Source organism: Catharus ustulatus, chromosome 15 (genome assembly GCF_009819885.2).
Source record: "Catharus ustulatus isolate bCatUst1 chromosome 15, bCatUst1.pri.v2, whole genome shotgun sequence".
Classification (NCBI taxonomy): Eukaryota; Metazoa; Chordata; class Aves; order Passeriformes; family Turdidae; genus Catharus; species Catharus ustulatus.
The window spans coordinates 11,443,519-11,461,584 of record NC_046235.1 but is presented as its reverse complement, the minus strand read 5'-3'; the positions used below and the strand labels follow the sequence as shown (position 1 = coordinate 11,461,584).

The window sequence follows — 18,066 nt, the reverse complement described above, 5'->3', positions numbered from 1 at the left end:
GAAAAGTTCATTCTGACTGTAATAAGTAAGTTTTGGCTATTTTAATCTTGACTTTACTGCACCAGCAGTAAAGGAAGGAAACTCAATTGTTTCAGCTCCACAGGAGCCTGACTTCAGGTTTTGTGCGTGCTGAGTTAGTCCTGATGCACTGTAAGACTTCAAACTGATGTTGAGGAGGCTTCATTTGCAAGAGGCTCCAGACATGCATATCTCTGAGCTGGGGCTAGAATTGAGCTGGGCTTTGAAAGCTTATCTTCTGTTACCAGTGCCACCTCCTGGGCTTGATTACAGCTCATCATAGCTGCCTCCTTTCCTTGGATGTTGGTGTTGATGACATTGTTTCTGCTTGGCCTGACAGAAAATGTAACAGTCTGTGCCACGCAGGTCAGCTCAGTAGGGCTGAGCAGGACAAGAGTAAATTTTTCTCTCCACAGTACTTTCTGTCCCACAGCTTCAGAGGCAAAGCAAGGACTTGGCTGAGTGTATCAGCTAAGCAATGCAAATCAAAGGCAGATGGGGGCAGAAAAGTTTATATGCTGCTATAACAATAAAACTGTAACCATAAAACAGTTCTATCAAAATTAGGGAAAGATGGTGTGCTCTTGCTTACAGTGCTTCTAGCTCTTGATGTAGGTAGTGAAATTTGTTGAGCTTGGTAAAGGAGATACAGCTTAGCCCTATTATAAAACCATGTTTAAATTGACTTTCCTTCTTACAGTAAATTTAAAAGCACTATCAGGATTAATGTGACACCTGCAGTAAGGTGCCAAGTGCTTTTGCAGGCCTTGCAGCATCTGCACCAGTGTTGGTTTGCAGGCACACGAGCCCCAGGCCCTGGGAAGCTCTGAGCAGCACCCCTGGGGTGGGTCTGCTGCTGCAGGGCTACTCTTGATGCTTCTGTCTTTAGTAGGGGATGGATTTTATGTGAACACTCCCCCCCACTGCAATCTTCATACTTGAAGTTTGTAATCTTTGCATGTTTGAATCAAGCTATAGCTAATAAATAATTAGAAGGGTTCACATCTATTTCTGCACTTCAGATTTCCAGCTACTGTACCTTCAAAATATGGTCTGTGGCTGGATGAGCCAGCAGCCCAGACTAACAGTGCATTTCCATAATGAGCTAGTAATACTTTTTGCTCAACATCAGGGACAAGACAGAATAAAGCTGTTTTTAAAGTGAACAGCTCAGGCTTCACTGCAGTGCAGAGTGTGAGAGCTAGGGCGTCGGAAGCTGATCCAAAAGTGAGGGAAGAGTTGAGCTCAGGGCTAAACTGCATGGGAAAGGGGTTTGGATTTCTGGGGCAGGAAATCTCCTGCTGCAGGAGTGATCAGTCCTGCTTGTTCATTCAGTGTCTGGATATCAGGGCTGCCTCGAGGACAAGATGCTTTGAACCCACCCCTCTCTACCAAAATGCTGGCACTGTGTGTGTTCTACCGCTCCCACAGAGCTTGTAAGGAAAGTCTTAGCAAGCTCATACAAAGGAAAGGGGGGAAAGGAGGTAAGAAGGAAGGTCTCATAGAAACCTGGAGTTCTCTTTTTATCTTCAGGATATGTAAGAGAGCAGGAACAGGTTGTCAGCAACTGCTATGGATTTGCCTGGTTTAACTGCTTTGGAAATAGCTACAAGAAGCCTGTGTCTATCCCCTTGTGTGTGTGTTTTATTAACAAACTTAATTGGAAGCTGACATTGGTAATGTTACTGACATTGTAGCATTTCCTAACTCTGTCCTAGGCTTCAATCATCTAGTCTAGAAGTGAGAATTACTCCTCGAAAGGCTAGTGTCTGTGTCCAGGGGGCAAAGGGTGCACTGGAATCTGTATACCCTGTGCTTATACTCTCGACAAGCATTAATTTGCAGGAGGATGTTTTATAGGTAAGGTAAGAGTTGTAATGCTCTGTGTAACAGCAAGGAAAAGTCCCGACAGAATTATTGGAGCAATTTTCTGTCATTCAGAGGCTCGTGAAAGTGGATGGAGCACTTCATGGAGATAACAGTGAGTTAAAGTGTGGAGCGGGGTCCAGGTACGGTCTATTCTCTGAAACAGATCGGGGTGCAGACGAGCTGTTGGGGTGAAGGTGCAAAGCTCCCGGCCGGGTGACACATCTCGCGGGTCGGACGCTCCAGGGGAGCCGGGGCCGGACTCAGCCCTGGCTCTCGCGGCGGGGGGAGCCCGCTGGAGGGCGCCCGGCCCGCGCCCGCCGCCGCCCCCGCCGCGGGCAGCGCCGCTCCCGGCACCGGAGCGGGACCGGAGCGGGGCCAGCACCCTGCGCTCCGCAGCGGCTCTCGCGGAGCCCCGTCCGCGCAGCACGGCCGGACCCCAAGGGGCGCGGGGTCCGCGGCGGGCGGGGATGGGGATGGGGCCGGGGGGAGCGGTCCCCGCGGGGGGCCGGGCAGCGGGGGTGGGATCTGCTCCGCGTAATCCCCCATGGGGGGCGGCGGGCCGCGCTCGGAGCATCCCCCCTTCCCCAGCATGGGGGGAGGCGGCGGGGGAGCCGCCACCCCCCGCTTCCTCCGTTTAAGACCCGGGCTGGCGGGGCGAGCGCAGGAGAGCGGCCGCTCCGCAGCTCCGGCCCCACGCCCGCGGCGCGCACGGGGCGGCGCTGGATGCGCCGGCGGCGGGAGGCGGGCGGCAGCCGAGCGGGACCCCGCGCAGCGGCGCGGAGCGCGGCGCGATGAGCGCGGGCAGCGGCAGCGGCGCCGCCGGCGCGGCGGGCACCGCCACCTCCGCGCTGTGCCTGCTGCTCTCGCTCACCGCCGTGGCCGTGTGCCTGCTGCTGGGCGCCAAGACGGCGGAGCTGCAGGGCCGGCTGGCCGCGCTGGAGGAGCGGGGCGCCGCCGGGCACGGGCCGCTGCTGGACGCGCTGCAGCCCCGCGTGGAGCAGCTGTTCCGCGAGGTGAGTGAGGGGCGGCGCGGGCAGGAGCCGCGACGGGCTCGGGGAACGCGCTCCGGCCCCGCTCCGCCGCGGGGTTCGCTCCGTGTGTCACCGGCTTCTCCTCCCCTCTGAAAAAACTTCCTTCCTTTTACCAAACTTTCCGCTTTTTGCTGCCGTTTCCATGAATCAGGCGTAGGGCGAGGCGTGGCAGAGCCCACCGTGTTTAGAAGAGAAAATGCCCCAGGTGAAGGGCCGGCAGTCGAAGGTTAGAGGACATGCGACTTTCCCCCTTATTTTATTCACTGACACAGGTAATTCGAGTAGTTTAACTATTTATCTTGGGATTTAATGGACCATAATTTCCTTGTTAGAAATTATGAACATGATCCCCGCTATCTGTTCTGTCTGTCACAGAGTATTGTGGTCTGGCAGTGCAGAACTGATTTATGGCAGGCAGAGGATACCCGTCGCTAGTTACTTCACTTTCAGTCCTGGGGTTTTCTGAAATTATTCAATAAATATTTCTGTGCTGAACAATTTCCCCTCCTTGGAGAACTGTTATCCACGCTGATGCCCTGCTCGGTGCCTAACGAAACCAAATCTCTGGGAGAAGCTGCACTTTATCCCAGGGTTATCTTTTTCCCGATTCTGGTGTTTAGGTTTGGGGCTTTTTACAGGCAAGGGGGACGTGAAGGGCTCCATCACTCAGGAAATGCTTGAAGATCCCAGTGTTGGTTTGCTGGATTTGTATAAACAGTAGTTCATAAAGTTCAGCAAGATTCAACACGGCTTGTGAGGCTGCTGAAGGGCACCCCTGAGTGATCAGTCCTGACATCTGGGGAAGATTTTACACTGGGATTTTATTAATGGCCTGACTGGGGTGCAAAACATGCATTAAAATCATGACAGCCACGAAGCCTAAATCATGCAAAAATGTAGTTGTATGTGGAGCTCTGTGAAAGCTCTGGGGCTTTGAGCAGGGATGGAGGCAGTGCTGGGGGCAATTCCTCATGCTGTGTGTTGCTGTTGGAGCTAGGGCGAGGTACTGCTGGCACCACCACAGCATGTCGTTTTGCCTGGAAACTTGGTTGCATTGATGTGCCTCGATAAAAGTGAAATGCTAAAATATTTTTGTGAAAACCCTGAATACCAGACCAGGGGGGGTGCCTGTGAGGCGTAATCACAGCCTCTAGTTAATGTTTTTTCTCCAGTCAGGAATTAGCCTGCCGGTCGTGGCAGTGGTTCTGTTCCAATTACTCCAATAAATGTGCTTAGCAATGGGAATGGTTTCTGTGGCACTGCCTAAGATCATGTGCAACCTCTTGCTGAGATTTAGTTAAGTGTGGAAAGCTTGTTTTGTACTGGGAATGCTCAGATGGAGTTTGTACAGGGGAAAATACAGCAAAACCACATAATTGGGTTTCTAATGGAAGAGTGAGCTTGTTGAAACATTTAGTATGACCAAACTTTTGTCAATACTAAAGCAAATTTTAAATCAAGCAACAAATTTGCGGAGTCCGTAGCAGTAATTGCACTATCTATTAATGGTAATTTAAAATGAACCTCATTATGGTAAAGTTTCAGAGAGTGTTTCTTGCCCAAACTCTGTTACATAAGACCGCTCGCTTGTCAAGCAATTCCTGCCCTTTCTGTGCTTGAGAGTTTCTGGAGAGTGAGAGAGTATTTCCATCGTCATGAACATCAACCAATGCCTGGGGTCAGTTTTTTTTGTTAAATTCTGTGTTGGTCCTGCTTTGAAGTTTACCACAGTATTTCAGAAGCGAAACCAAAGCTCCATACACTCTCTGTGTATGACCCAGCATCCTTTGTTCTCCACCACGACCCAAAAAGCTTTACTCCATGTACCATTCGAGGGGTTTGCTGGCATAATTTATGGCAGAACTGTGTATAGAGAGCAGCAAACACAACACCAACACCCTGGCTCTGTTCTTTTTGGTGCTGTTTAAATGTTTGGCAACTAAGAGAGGATAGGAAATAATAAAGGATGGGTAAGTGTGTAGTTAAGGTAATAAAAGCCAATTTGGACAACCAGGATTTAGTTTCTGGCTCTGTGACAGACATCCATGTAACTCTGACGAAATTGCTGATTTGACTGTGGCAGGACCTTGCCCTTCCCTTGGCTTGCCCCATTAGCGGGTCATGCTGCAGGCTACTGCTTTGATACCCTCTGAAACATTGCCAACAGCACAGTCCAGACGCGGCAGCATCTCCACTTGCTCTGTGTCAAAAGCACCAACTCCAAGTGTGCAGTTTTCACACTGGAGGGAAAATATTAACAGGAGGATTATAGAAACATCCAGTTGTTGTAAACAAAGCTGGACCGTTTTGTTCACAAAGGATTTATTGTCCGCAGTGTCCAGATTAATCAGTTTCATGACAAGAACAATTCAATGGGAGAACAGAGGACTCGCTCCAGGATTCAGATCTCTGCTGTTCCCAGTGATGCCTGCTGAACTAAAAATGTGGGAGAGCTTGTTTTCATTTCCTCGAGCATCTTCATCATCCAAATTACTTTCAAAGTAAACAGATAGGACTTGAGCAACTCTGTAACATTTAGACTGCAAGTGGTTGTCAGAAAAATCTCCTTAGATGATTTTTGCCACATTTTCTCAAGGAAAATGTATGTTTTGCAGAAGGCAGCTGGATGATTCTGGTATTTATACTTCCCTTAGGACAACTTCTCTGTCAGGTACTGTGAAACCGTGTTGATACTTTTAGGACCTCTTAGCTTCACTTCCAAGCAGATAGAGGAAGCATAGGATTTCAACAACAGATAAAACTATTTATTCCTCATAAGAAAAAGAAAATAATGTCATTCACAGGGAGCCTAATTCCTGAATAGTCCACAAGTGGGTCATCACTTGTACAATGTCAAGTCTTAACACCCTAAACTGAATAAGCACTTTGAATTTTCTCTCTTTGAAATGTAGGGACTCCAGTTATCAGATTATTGGTTTGTCTTTTGGCAAGTACTTCAGCTACAGGGCATTCCTGGAGGACTGAGGGAAGACTGTGGGTGAAGATGAGCTGTTCCCACCCTTGCTGGGCTGTCGCAGGCAGGGAGTATGCCTGAGCTAATGTAATGTACCTGTCATCAGGCTCATTAACTTGGGCTTGGCAGTGGGCTAAATGCAGGCACGAACAGTCTCCTTGGCTTAGGGAGCAGGCAGAGCCTGCACACATCTGCCTACAATATGCCACGTAGACACTGCTCTAGATTTGTGAATTTTTATGTGTTCTGGTTGTCCCGCTGATGAGTTTTTCACTCTGGGGATGGAAACACTGGGCTTTGGGTAGACCTGAGAGTCTACAGTCCAGTCTCTGTCCTCCACCCCATCCTACTAAATAAACATCTAACACTCCACAGAGTATGAATTTTAAGTACAAAATTAACCATATCAGGTCACATCTGAACAAGGGACCTGTGAAGGAGCTCAGGATGAATCCTGCCAATGGAGCTTTGCTCAAGTTACCTTGGGATGTGCAGGAGGAGTGCCTACCTGCTCCACGTGACGGCTGCAGGCTGCCACTGCTCAGAAACACGTATGTGCTACCATAGCATGGGCGTTATCCAAGGAGGCTGAACGGCACAGGATGAAACCATTACCCCTCCCTGGAAGGCAGCTGGATGGTTTGGATGTTGGCATGCATACACAGTCCGTGTTTAGGTGTAATGTACTCTCTAAAGGGCTGTTTTTGTTCCCCCTCCAAACAGAAACTGGGCGAAGGGCTGGTGAAGCTGCGGACGGCGCGAGAGGCCCCGGCAGACTGTGTGTGCCCCCCAGGTAGGTGCCAAGGGACCAGCACAGCCCCACACCCGGCCCACTGCCCCCTGCACCCACCCTGAGCTCCTCCTCCTGTTCTCTGTGCTCCTTCCTAGGGAGGAATATGTGTTAGAAGTGTTTTTCCCAAGCTGAAGCACTCTTGTGCTTGAGTCTGTTGAAGTCTCCCAGTGCCTTGCTTTGGCCTGCTTACAGATCAAGGCGTTTGAGGTTTGGACAAAAGCGACGTTTGGCTATAAGAATAAAAGAGTGAAGAACTTGACTGGGTTGTGAGGCCTGGGTGTTGGGCCAAAACAATTTAGAAGTAGTAACAAAATCACTGGGGCTTAATGCAAGTGTGATAATTAAAAGCTGCAGCCTCTCTGCCTTTTCGGAGGGCAGTGACTTCTTTTGCTGTAGGAGAGCTGTCACCGATTGTTTAAATTTCCTCCCAGAGTTTAATGAACTTCTAAAACTGTCAAAACTTCCTGTTCTGCTGTGGAAGTGCATGCTCCTTGGAAACAATAAACAGCTTAGATTAGTTTGTAAGGAAACCTCATTTACAGAAATGTTCTGTGATGTGCTCTGCTGTCACACTGAAGGGTGCAAGTGGCTTTGAGCTGGGGCACTTGGAGCCTTTCTTTTTTTTTTTTTGTTTTCACAAAAGTAGTGAAAGATGGGTGAAAGATGTGCGGGGCTTTGATGTGAGAAAATTCACAGGCATGTTGTAAGGACTTCCAAGCAGCAGAGTTCCATTCTAGTTTCAAAGAAAATAAACAAACAGTAAATGCTACATGGGGGTGGTAGACTAGGCAAAGGGGCAGGGTCAATTTTTCCTGCCACCCTGGATACAATCCTACCAAAACACACAATGTTAGTCCATACTCACAGGGAAAAAAAGAAAAAAAAAAGAAGGGCTTTTTTTTCCCCCATAAGATTATGCTTAATCTCAGAACCAGTTCACTAATGATGCTCTTAAACATTCTTCCTCCCTTTTCTGGTGGAAGGCTCCCTGTGTGCCTCACTGCCTGGTAACAAAACCCATCAGCTGAGAAACAAATCCTGCTTATTTCCAGCTCTTTGCAAGGTGGTCAAATCACATTTCACTCTTAGGATGCACAGACCCAACAAGCCCACCAACCTCAGGGGACTCTGGGGCTGCATCTTTCTCTATCCTGTGCAAACAGGGTGCTACTGGTGTGCTTAAGTGGTCAAGAGGCTTTTCCTTTGCTCTGGGGAAAGCAATTGGAATTGAAGACGTTTCTTTTGTCCAGGAAAGTCCCAATTCTGTTCTGGGTCACTGGGTTGCTGTTTGCTGTGTTAGGGAGATGGGGGAAGAGAGGAAGGGGAAGGTTTTCCCACGTGCTGCTGAAATGCTCGTTACAGTCATTAGGAACGAACGTCAAAGTAATTTGTGAGCGGAGGGAAGGAGAAGTGATTTCCTGGTGGGTAGGAAATGTCCCATCGGTGGCTGCTCCTGGCCACCTCTGTGGGGAGCTGAGGTAGGGATGTGCTGCTGGACTGTCCTGAAGCCTTTTGGCTGTTTTCAGGCAAATCAAAGACTTCTTTAGCTGTGTTCCATTTTTTCCTCTTTCTCCTGAAAAAGGCTGAATTGCCTTCTGCTCTGTAGTTACAGAGCTTGGTCTGGAAACATCTGCGAACTTGTGGCCCTCACTGGCATTTGCTGCTGAGCTACACCAGGTTTCAAACCAACAGCTAATCTTCAGTTTGCCTGTGCACTGAAAAAGCAGCCCCTGGTGAAAGGAAAATTTCCTTGTGTAGGGGATGGGGAGATGCTGCCAGCCCCTGCCCTGCTTCCCATGGGCAGCTGGTGGCTATCCTGAACACCTGGGCTGGGGCTTTCCTCTGCCAAAAACCCTGCTAAGCTTAAGAACTCCTTATTACGACTGGATTTGAAGCTGGGGAGAGAGATGGATGAAGATGCTCTCTGCATTGCCGGGCAGGCGTGTCCCTCCCTTGGAAGCACCCACAGACCCGGCCGGGGCAGTGCAGGAGCAAACACAAGCTCACAGCTGGGCTGCCTTTAAACAAACCCCGGTTTTTCATAGAAGTGAGTCAATTTGGGGTTTGTTTGGATTTGAGGGGGTGGGGGCTGTTTTAGGGCACTGTTTTGATACAATCGGCTTGCCACACATTCAAAGCAGTTTGGAACAAGATGAGAACGATCCACTTACAAGTGAAATGAGGGTCAAGTTATTCTGTCTACAGCGATATCCTAACAACAAGACAAACACCCTTCCCTCCCAGAAAACCCCAAAGTGCCCATTTTGTGCTCTGCAGTCACCTCTCGGGCTGCAGGGCTGGCTTTGGAACGGAGCCTCGGGGTTTGTGCGGTGCGGGGCTGCGAGGGGCCGGCGGCCGGCAGAGGGGGCCCGGCTGTTTCGCCAGTGCCACGGAGAGATCATCGTTAAAGAAATCATAGAAAGACTCCTTTAAAAACATCTAGTCCATCGGCTCTTCCGTAAAAAGGGACATCTACAGCTGGATCAGGTTTCTCGGACTCCTATTCAGCCTGATCTTGGAAGTAATAACAATTTGGGGAAAAAGATGATTAAAAGAATATAGTTTTAAAAGCTTAAAAATTAACTTTTCTGTCTCTAATGCTGAGCATGCTTCAAAAAGTTGCCTCTGCAGTTGCTGTGAGCATCTGTGTGCTGCTTTGAGTTGACTTGTTTTGCTTTATTCATTCAACCAAGGCAATGCGGGGGAGGATGACAACAACTTTGTGTCACTTTGAGTCCTTTGTGGTTTGGGCATTTTTGTGGCTGAGGGAGAGGAGAGCATCCTTGAGGGTGTTGAGGCAGCTGGACTGAGTGTGGGTCAGGCTCGGGAACGCTGTGACAGGCTGGTGTCCCCACCCTGGGGACAGCCATGGCCTTGGAGTCCCCTCGGCTGTTCGGGACGGGGCGGCAGCGGCTGGATGCTGCGGGCGCCGGGCAGGGCCAGGACAGGCTGTCCCCATATGTTGTCTCGCAGGGAAACAGCAGCTTAATATTTGTGTTATTGTCATTGCCTAAGCCAGGCCTGTAATACTGTGCAGAGAGGCCCCTGGTCCCCTTGTGTCCAGCCTCTTTTTCTGGTGGGATCCTCACAAAGCCTTTGCTGCAGGATGAAACACAGCAGGTGCAGGAGCACTGGCGTACGTGGCATTTGGGACAGCCTTCAGCTGATGAGCACTGGGACGTGGGTGGAAGGCAAGGCTCAAACTTCACAGTGGCAAACAATTTGTTTATCAGTTGTGTGGACTCTGCCTGCTCATATATACGTTTTTGAAGGATTATTTTTTATCTTCCCACCTTGTAATTTTAACAGTCTTTTAAAACCTCAGGTGTAAAAGGCTCTTGTTAAAGGCGGTATTTGCCGTGCCAAAAGTCTTCAAGCTCTGTGAGAGCAGGTCCCTCGAGAGCTCAAGGTGCTGGATGCACCATGCTAGAGCCTGAGAGCAAATGTTTCCTTAAATCCAGTGAAAAAAGTCTTAAAACCAGCCCCAATCCACGGAGCGTGCCTTGCTAAGCAGCTGGTCCTTGCTGAATTGTGGACTGAGGGTGTGAAAAGCTCCAGCTCCGTTGGCTGCTCTTGCGCTGCGTATTTCTATATATGCATTGTGTTTCCATGTGCCTTTTAATTTAACAATACCTCTGGAGCCTTAACTCCAAATTTCCTGGCTGCTGGATGATGCATATCCCTGTTTTCATCTAGAATTCATGCTGAGACGGTGTCATATGCTTTTGAACGTATGGATATATTACAAAACAGCATTAAATGTTCAGTGTAGTAATCTGATGTTCCAGCTAATATGTGACAAATATTTCCCAATAATGGCTTGGCAGCAGCAGGAGTGCAGTGGTGCTGCAGCCGGCAGGACGGCGGATTGCTCCATTTCTCGGCAATTCAAACCATGTGTACTGGGGGAAGCTCGGCGCTGCAAACCCTCCCTACCTCTGCACACTCAGCAGCTCCAGAGGTTCTCTTGCTTAGATTATTTACAGAATTTAATTTTTTATTATTATTGCTTTTTTAATATTTACCCTAATTTTTACCCAGGGATCAGCGTTCTCCAGCTTGTCCTGGGAGGCTGGTGTGGCACTTCTTGTGATTTCCAGTAACTTGAAATATCTGCCTGATTTTTACTGGTGTAAATGTTGCCTTCAAGTGTCACTCGCTATCTGCCTTCTCCTGTGTTGTCTCCCCAGGTAATTAGCACAACAGAATTTCCCTAATTGCTGGAGATCAAGGGGGAGAGGGCTCTTCTGGCTTTGTAGTCCTGACAAATGGCAGATGTTTTCCAGGAGGCCAAATGGGATGCACCAAGCTCTGCTAATTGTGGCTCTTTGTTTTGTGCTCTGCAGTGATAGCAGCTCTGTTATTGCATCTTCAGAATCTGGGCCTGTAGTGCCACATTTCGAGTCCTTCAGGGTAGTACAATGGATACTGAAAAATATAAAATATAAGCAAGTATTAGTCTTTTTTCTTAAATTAACAGTGATCTCTGCTTTTCTGAGTTGCTTTGCTTCTACTGACCTTAAACCTCTGAGGTATTCCTTACACTCACCTCAAGATACCCTCTTCTCCCTACTGAAGCCATGAAAACCCAGTATTTTTCTGTAATTTCTATGATACAGAGAGAGATGAAGATCTTTACAAAATCTTCAAGTTTTAAAATGTCTTCTGAACCCCCCTTTGCCTCGGTTTTCTGTACCCTGCCAGTCACTTCACTTCAGCAGGGTTTGCTTTCTCCATCTGCTTTTGCCCGCAGGAGGCTGGGACACTGGAATTACGGATTAGTATAAACAGGATTTTTTTTGTACTAAACTTATAAATGCAATCAGAATTCTCTCCTGCACAGAAAAGGCTGTGCCAGGATTTAAAAAAATGAGCCAGAAGCCAAGTGTTAAACTGTCTAAATAACAAAGAACAACTGGCTGGGAAGAACTTTTGGCAAATGGTGCCATTTAAATGCAGGCACTTTCTTTCTGTTTCACGTGTTTTCAAATCTTACTCCTTCAAAAATCCAATCTGCAGACTTTAGCAACTTTTGGAAAAATGCTCTTTGAGCATAGAAATGACTGCTGGCTACCTTCCATCAGCTCCTTCCTGGCGACCAGTCCCTTTGGATATTTGTGGAAGGCCCCAAGGACATCTGGAGCTGTGTCTGCACACCACATGTGCAGGAGCTGCCAGTTCCTTCTCCCAGGAGCTACCTGGGATGGGCACTGACTCCCTCCATCATCTAACTGAAGGTGTTGGAGAGCAGCTGCCACAGAGTGATGGGTCCCCATCTCATCCTTGGGACATCAAAAGCTTTGGCTTCAGGATTCTTTGTTGATAGAAAACTTCATGTCAGGGGTTGTTTTCTTGAGTGGTTGCAGTAGATGGAAATAAATGGAGGAGAGGGAGTCTTGCTTGGTTTGGCATCTCCTCCCAGCCATATGGGTGCCAGGCAGCAACAGGGAAAGGAGCCCAAAGTCCCCTGGAAAGAAGCAGAATGGCTTTCTGGTGGTCCTGTGGGTTGCTGTGCGTCCTGAGGGGTTGCTGGAGTGGTGGCAGCAGCCAGGTGTGTCATGGAAATGTCAGGGGGGCTCTGCTCACACTTTTGGCACTGCTCCACACCCCTGCTTGGGAGCTCATGGTGGTGGGAGCAGGAGGTGACAGCCAGGTGTAGGTGTGCAGCAAGGGGGAGGATTGAGTCTGGGAATTTGGGGACTGCTCTCAAACCGAGCTGCCCCTGTGTGAGGGCACGTCCATCCACAGCCATCCAAACAACACCCTCCCAGAGCAGCTGCTGTGTCAGACAGCAGTGACATTTAGTGTCCTACTGAGGTGACTTTAAATGCTGGATGTGGTCAGGACTTTCTGAGGCAGGAAATAGCACAGTATCAGTGTTATTCCCAGAGCTGACGGCGCCTCTGACAGAGGCAGAGCACGAGCTAAGAGGCAGTCTGGCCTCAAAACCACTGTCCCAGGGAAATGGGCTGCAGGCATCTTGCAGTGAGGCTGAGGCAGGATTTATGCTGGTGCTGTTTGATGCAGCCCCAGCATTTGAACACGGAGGCCTGGAGCAGCACACCAGGAACCAGCCCATCCCAGCAGCATTTGCCTTTAGACCACTTCAGCAAAAAATAATTAAAAGTGGTGACATCAATAGGAGAAGGCTTTGAAAATTTATTTTTTCTAAGTCTGCCAAAGTTATTTTGAGTGTAATGAAAACTACAAAAATAAACCTGATGACCATGTCCTCCGCAAGAGGCTCTGTGTAACTTTATCTTTGTCTTGACATATGAAGTCATTTATCCAGGCACAGATATTTTTTGCTGCCAACCCCTTCAGTGCTGCCTTTCAGAGAGGAGTCTCTGGAGCAGGTTGGTTCAGTGTTCATGGACTGAATCACCTGGGGAATTCCTCTTAGTCTCCAGTTGTTTTCCTCCTTTTTCTTGTTCAAATGATGGATCATTGTCACCCAAGTGAGCAGTGACTTGGCTGTGTAGAGCTGATTATTGAAAACAGACAGTGCTGGCATGGTACCTACTGTACCTCCATCCCTCCTCATCGAGTCAGCAGTGCTGTCATCTCCTGTCCACCCTGTGTGGACAGGGTGGGAATTCCCACAGGGTGGGAATGTGTCTCACCCTCTCACCCCAGCAGTCCTTAGGCTGAATTTTTCAGTCATACTGTGTTGATAGAAGCAGGTTTTAGCACAGAAATTATTTTGGGACAGTGAGCTACCACTGATGTACTCCTGAAGCAAGAGCCACTTTATTTCTCTGGTACAAGAGGCTCCAGACTGGAGTTTCATGACTTGCATGGCACAAATACTCTACACAGGAAGCACCATCACCTATGGCTGGGGGTGTGTAGGTGACAGCAACCAAAACCAAACTCGAGCAGAGGGGCTGTATAAAAGTTTTAATCTGCTCTTGCTGCACTGGGAGGGTGCCATGTCATTCACAACAGGTGCCAATAATTTACCTTCCCTCTGGCCTCTTCTGGGGAGTGCCAGCCCAAAGGCTGGACAAATAGCCCCGTCTGCCTCACTAGCTTCTTCCCTTGGCTTCCCACTTGAGAAATCCTAGACTATCTATAGAACTGGTGTTCCTGATTTCCATGACCAGAAACACTCTCTTCCCCGGTGCTGTCTGTTTGCTCCTGTTTCATTGCTCCAAGACACGGTCATTTGTTTGACTTTGTAGGCTGCAGGGGCAGTAGGTGTAGTGCCCTTTAAAGGATCCAAATATAACTCCATCACTCCTGACACTCCAATAAAGGCTGGAGCAGCTAAGGGCTGAGTGGTACTTAGTTGCCAGCTGGGATCAAAACATAAGCAAACCTATGAGTAGCTTTTTTTTTGTTATTTTACATCCTTCTGGGTCAGACAGTCCCTCCTGTTAAACGGAGTTTTCTTAAAGAAAAATGTTCTGAGCTCCAGCCCCTCAACAGTGGTGTCTTTGCATTGCAAATTTGCTCATGCTTTGACCACCACATTTTCATGGGAGTGAGGAAGGTGAACTGGAGGGTGATACCCATAGTTGGCTGTAGCTGAGAGTCCTAACAGCATTTTAACCAAGTAATTATGTTGCAACAGTTGCTCACTGAGGAGTGTGGCTTGCCTGGATTACAGAGACCAGGGTGTGAATCCAAACACCAGCCACAAGCATGGATCACTTACCCTTCCACCACCACCCAAACCAACACCAGCCAAGCGCTGATCATTCCACTGTGATCATGCTCCAGACTCCAGGTGTTATTTCAGACAGAAAACAGAGAGACACCAGGAAGCTTTTGTCTGTTCTGTTCTGTTCTGTTAGTTTTATTACAGTAGCTGTCTAGATCAGCAGTAAAATCACTTATCAAGTCTGGTACAGAGCGCCCAGAGGGGGGGTGCTGTGACACCAGCAGGTTTGTCCCACATATGCTAAGGGACAGGCACTTCTGACACTGTGTGATGAGCACTCCTGTGCCTCATTTGTCATGAAGTCAAGCTGGCTGCAGAAAATCACTGAATAGCTATTTTTAAAGCAGTCAGAGTGAAGAATTTGGCCACAGGTTTGTCCATCCGTGGTTGTGATGCATTGCTGCAGTGGTGTCCTGGGTCCCTTGGCCTGGGTGGGTGGCAGGGATGCACGTGGAGGATGTACCTGGTAGAGTTGGTGCTGGATGTGCAGGAATCACCAAATGAACTCGGGGTATGCCAGTGTGAGTGGCAGGTCCTTGTGGTGACACACTGCAAGGAGCAGCACGAGGAGACAGATTCATGCTGATCTTTTTTGCATTGCACCTGTCCTACCATGATAAGCTAGACTGTAAAAAGGCTGGATTTCTTTCTGCTTTTCTAAATTGGACCCAGGAGGCAACAATCCTCATCACTTCCCAGCAGGAGCCCAGGGTAATCCCACCCAGCATCCAGCCTGGGGGCAGCGATGGCTCTGCAGGCTGTGCCTTCCCACCCCAGCACGGACTGGTGGGTATGAGCACTTGGGTTAATGCAGCTTTACAGGATGCACTCACGTGGTTAATGACCTAATTAAGCCTCCACCTGTTCTTTGTTGTCACCATCAGTGTGTTTTATCATGTGGCAGAAGAGGTGCTGGTGCCAAGATGCCCCTGCACACCCGGCTTTGGCAGCCTGTGCAGCACAATGTGCTTCTTGGGTTTCATCCCTGCAGCAGATGGAGCAAGCTCATGGCCTCGTGGAGGAGTGAGGCACAGAGCTGCTGGAAATGCAGGAATTACAGATCCCCAAGGTCCCCCTGCCCCCCAGCATGTGCTTGTTTGCTTTTTAAAATGTGGCCATGTGGGGCAAGAAGGAGAAAAAGCTTCATGTGCTGGAGGAATTGAGTGCAGCCAGAGGACTGATAGGTGAGAGCTCTGGAGAGCCCATCACTGCCTTGAATGCTCTTTGGTGGCAGAAATTCACCTTTTTCTGCAAATTTTAGCTGAGGATGTGTTTGTGAAAGACCTCACATTCATCTTGTGTGCCATACAGAATCTTGGTTGGGGTGGGGATGGGGGGCTCTGTTGCTTGCAGTTGAAGCTGTTGTTCATGTTTCTGGCTCACTTTTAAATTTGATCTATTTATGTAATTACATATTGAAGGCATTAAAAAACTTGGCTTCTGCTGAATGGGGGCAACCCTTGATGGTTTATTTTTTCACAATGATTGCAATTGTGAAGGCCAAGAAAAGCCAGTCTTTACCTGAGGCACGTTGTGTGACACAAATTACTTTTTAACCCACTTGATCAACCCTATGGCGAGAGCCACTGACTTTGGGACTTTATTTATCTGAAGGTTCCCTTCAGTGCAGGTTTATTGGGACCATTTATGTCAAGACAACTCCAGGGTGGACTTGGCTGCAGCCCATGTGTGATGTTTCCTGTATGTTACAAGAAATCCCACATTTCCCCCTTTGTTTCTGGCTCTCAGTGGCACAACTGTGGGTGGTGGCTGTACAAGCAACAGAGAGAGGCCATGTGCCCCTGGGTGGACCTATTTAATTCTGTGCACCCCATAAAAATTTTACCTCTCATGTCTCATTCTCTTGAGTGGCTTCCCAGCAAGAGTGACATGGTGGAGAGAGAAGCATTCACAAAGAAAAATTAAAGAGGTTCAATGACGTTCCCGACCATCTGTGTGTTTGTTGTCAGACTTCTAAAAAAATACTGGTAGAGATGAGATCTGTCAGTGCATTACATCTGGAAATGTAGTTTCTGGCTCGAGTTTGTCTGGGTTTTCTCCCCATTTTGTGCTGTTTCTGAGCTGTCCCTGTTCATACAGCGCACTCGGATCGAGCAGGTTTGTGCTGCTTCTCTGCTCAGAGACGTTGAGGAACTTGGAGGAGATGTCAAACAGATTTTTCTTTTTCTTTTTTTTTCTTTTCCCCCAGCAGATCTGTCTGGAGGATGAGAACAGTTGGTATTGATATGATCTGCTTCATATTTTGGGAAGTCTTGGCAGTAACTACTACCAAATAATGATGCTTCTGGGGTCCTATTGTGCAAACATTTAAATCTGTTCAACCGTGTTGCGCAGAAGCCCTGTCAAGAGACTGACACGCCATCCCAGAGGGACTCGAGGGCATGGCTGATGGCAGAAATGGGCCTTGGTAGGGAATTGGGAATGTATGTTCCCATTCCTTAAAAGAAATCCCGGCTTTTTGGCTGCTGGTTATTCATTGGAGGTGGATCAGATGGAAGCACGCTGTTGCTGGAGGATTGTGTGCTGTTGGTGTGGCCAGTGCTGCTCATCTGTGCCACGGGTGCATGTGTGTTCATTTGCTTCTTTCAAGTTTTCTCCTAAACTTTGCATCCTAAACCACAGCTTGTCCAGCTTGTCCACCTCATTACTGGGGTGATCACTGAGGGTGGATCTGCCCCATCCCTCATCCTGGGGAAAGGCAGTGATTCCCTGAACCTGGCCAGGAGTTGCACATGCTCTTCTTTTCTGCTGCATTTTCTCTTTTTTAATTTTTTTAATCTATCCATTTTGAAGATCAGGACTATACAAAAGTGGTTTTTTTTTAAATTCCAGAGGCATGGTTAAATTCCCCAAGAAGTGCTGTAGAACTCCACTGGGGAGCTTTTGCAGACCAGTTAACTTCAAGGATAAAAGCACTCTATTTGAGCTACTGGAGGGTTGCTTTAATGTGTATTAAGCCAGACTTCAAGGAGCTCTGCTTCATTTTTCAGAGTGACAAGGTTCTCAGTCTTTAAACTCTTTCTCCACACAGACTGAGGTCAGAGTGCATCGGTGCCTTGCAGCATCCCCGGTGCTGGGGAAGGAGCTGTGCCTGATCAGACACACGAGGTCTGCTCTGTGTGCAGCAGCAGCAGCACAGCCACCCCCTGGTTTGGTTCCCTTTGCTTGTAGTGACACAAAGACACATTCAGGCTCTTTGATAAAAGCCAGGCTTGGCTGCTTTTACAAACACAAACAAAACAGAAAAACAGCAGAGGAGAGGAGACTGGGTTTTGTTAAAGTGGGGACTTGGGATTTAGCAAGAAAAGAAAACCCAAACCTCCCCTTCTTTCTGAATTAACGAGGGAATCTGAAGTTGGAAGCACCATTCTCCATCTCTCCCACCCTGTCAGGTCCGTGGACATTTCCAGACCCCTCACTGGGAACACCTTCCTCTTCAGCCCCATGGTGGTGTTTATAAGGAAGAAGGAGTTTTATAGAAATACATCTCTCTCTCTCTCTAAATACATATATATATCTCTTCCCATATATAATCCCATAAATATTTATATTTAATTACTTGTTAAGTGGCAAAGCAAAATGCAGTGAAAACCAGCAAGTGACAAACACATTCCTTCTCCTGGGTAACTAAATGCCCACCCTCTTTTACTGGGGTTTATTCTGGGCTTTGCTGATTGCAGTTTTTAACTCCTCT

At 48.3% G+C, this 18,066-nt stretch overlaps 1 protein-coding gene across 1 annotated transcript in view; it reads left to right on the top strand.

Annotated features, from left to right (window-relative positions):
• Positions 1–1,975: 1,975 nt before the first annotated feature.
• Positions 1,976–18,066, top strand: part of COL23A1 (collagen type XXIII alpha 1 chain) — a 183,828-nt gene continuing 167,737 nt past the window's right edge. Inside the window, 6 exon segments of the mRNA XM_033072850.2 lie at positions 1,976–1,999; positions 2,284–2,422; positions 2,425–2,476; positions 2,478–2,595; positions 2,598–2,900; positions 6,616–6,685. Of these exon segments, the coding sequence (XP_032928741.2) occupies positions 1,976–1,999; positions 2,284–2,422; positions 2,425–2,476; positions 2,478–2,595; positions 2,598–2,900; positions 6,616–6,685 (706 nt within the window).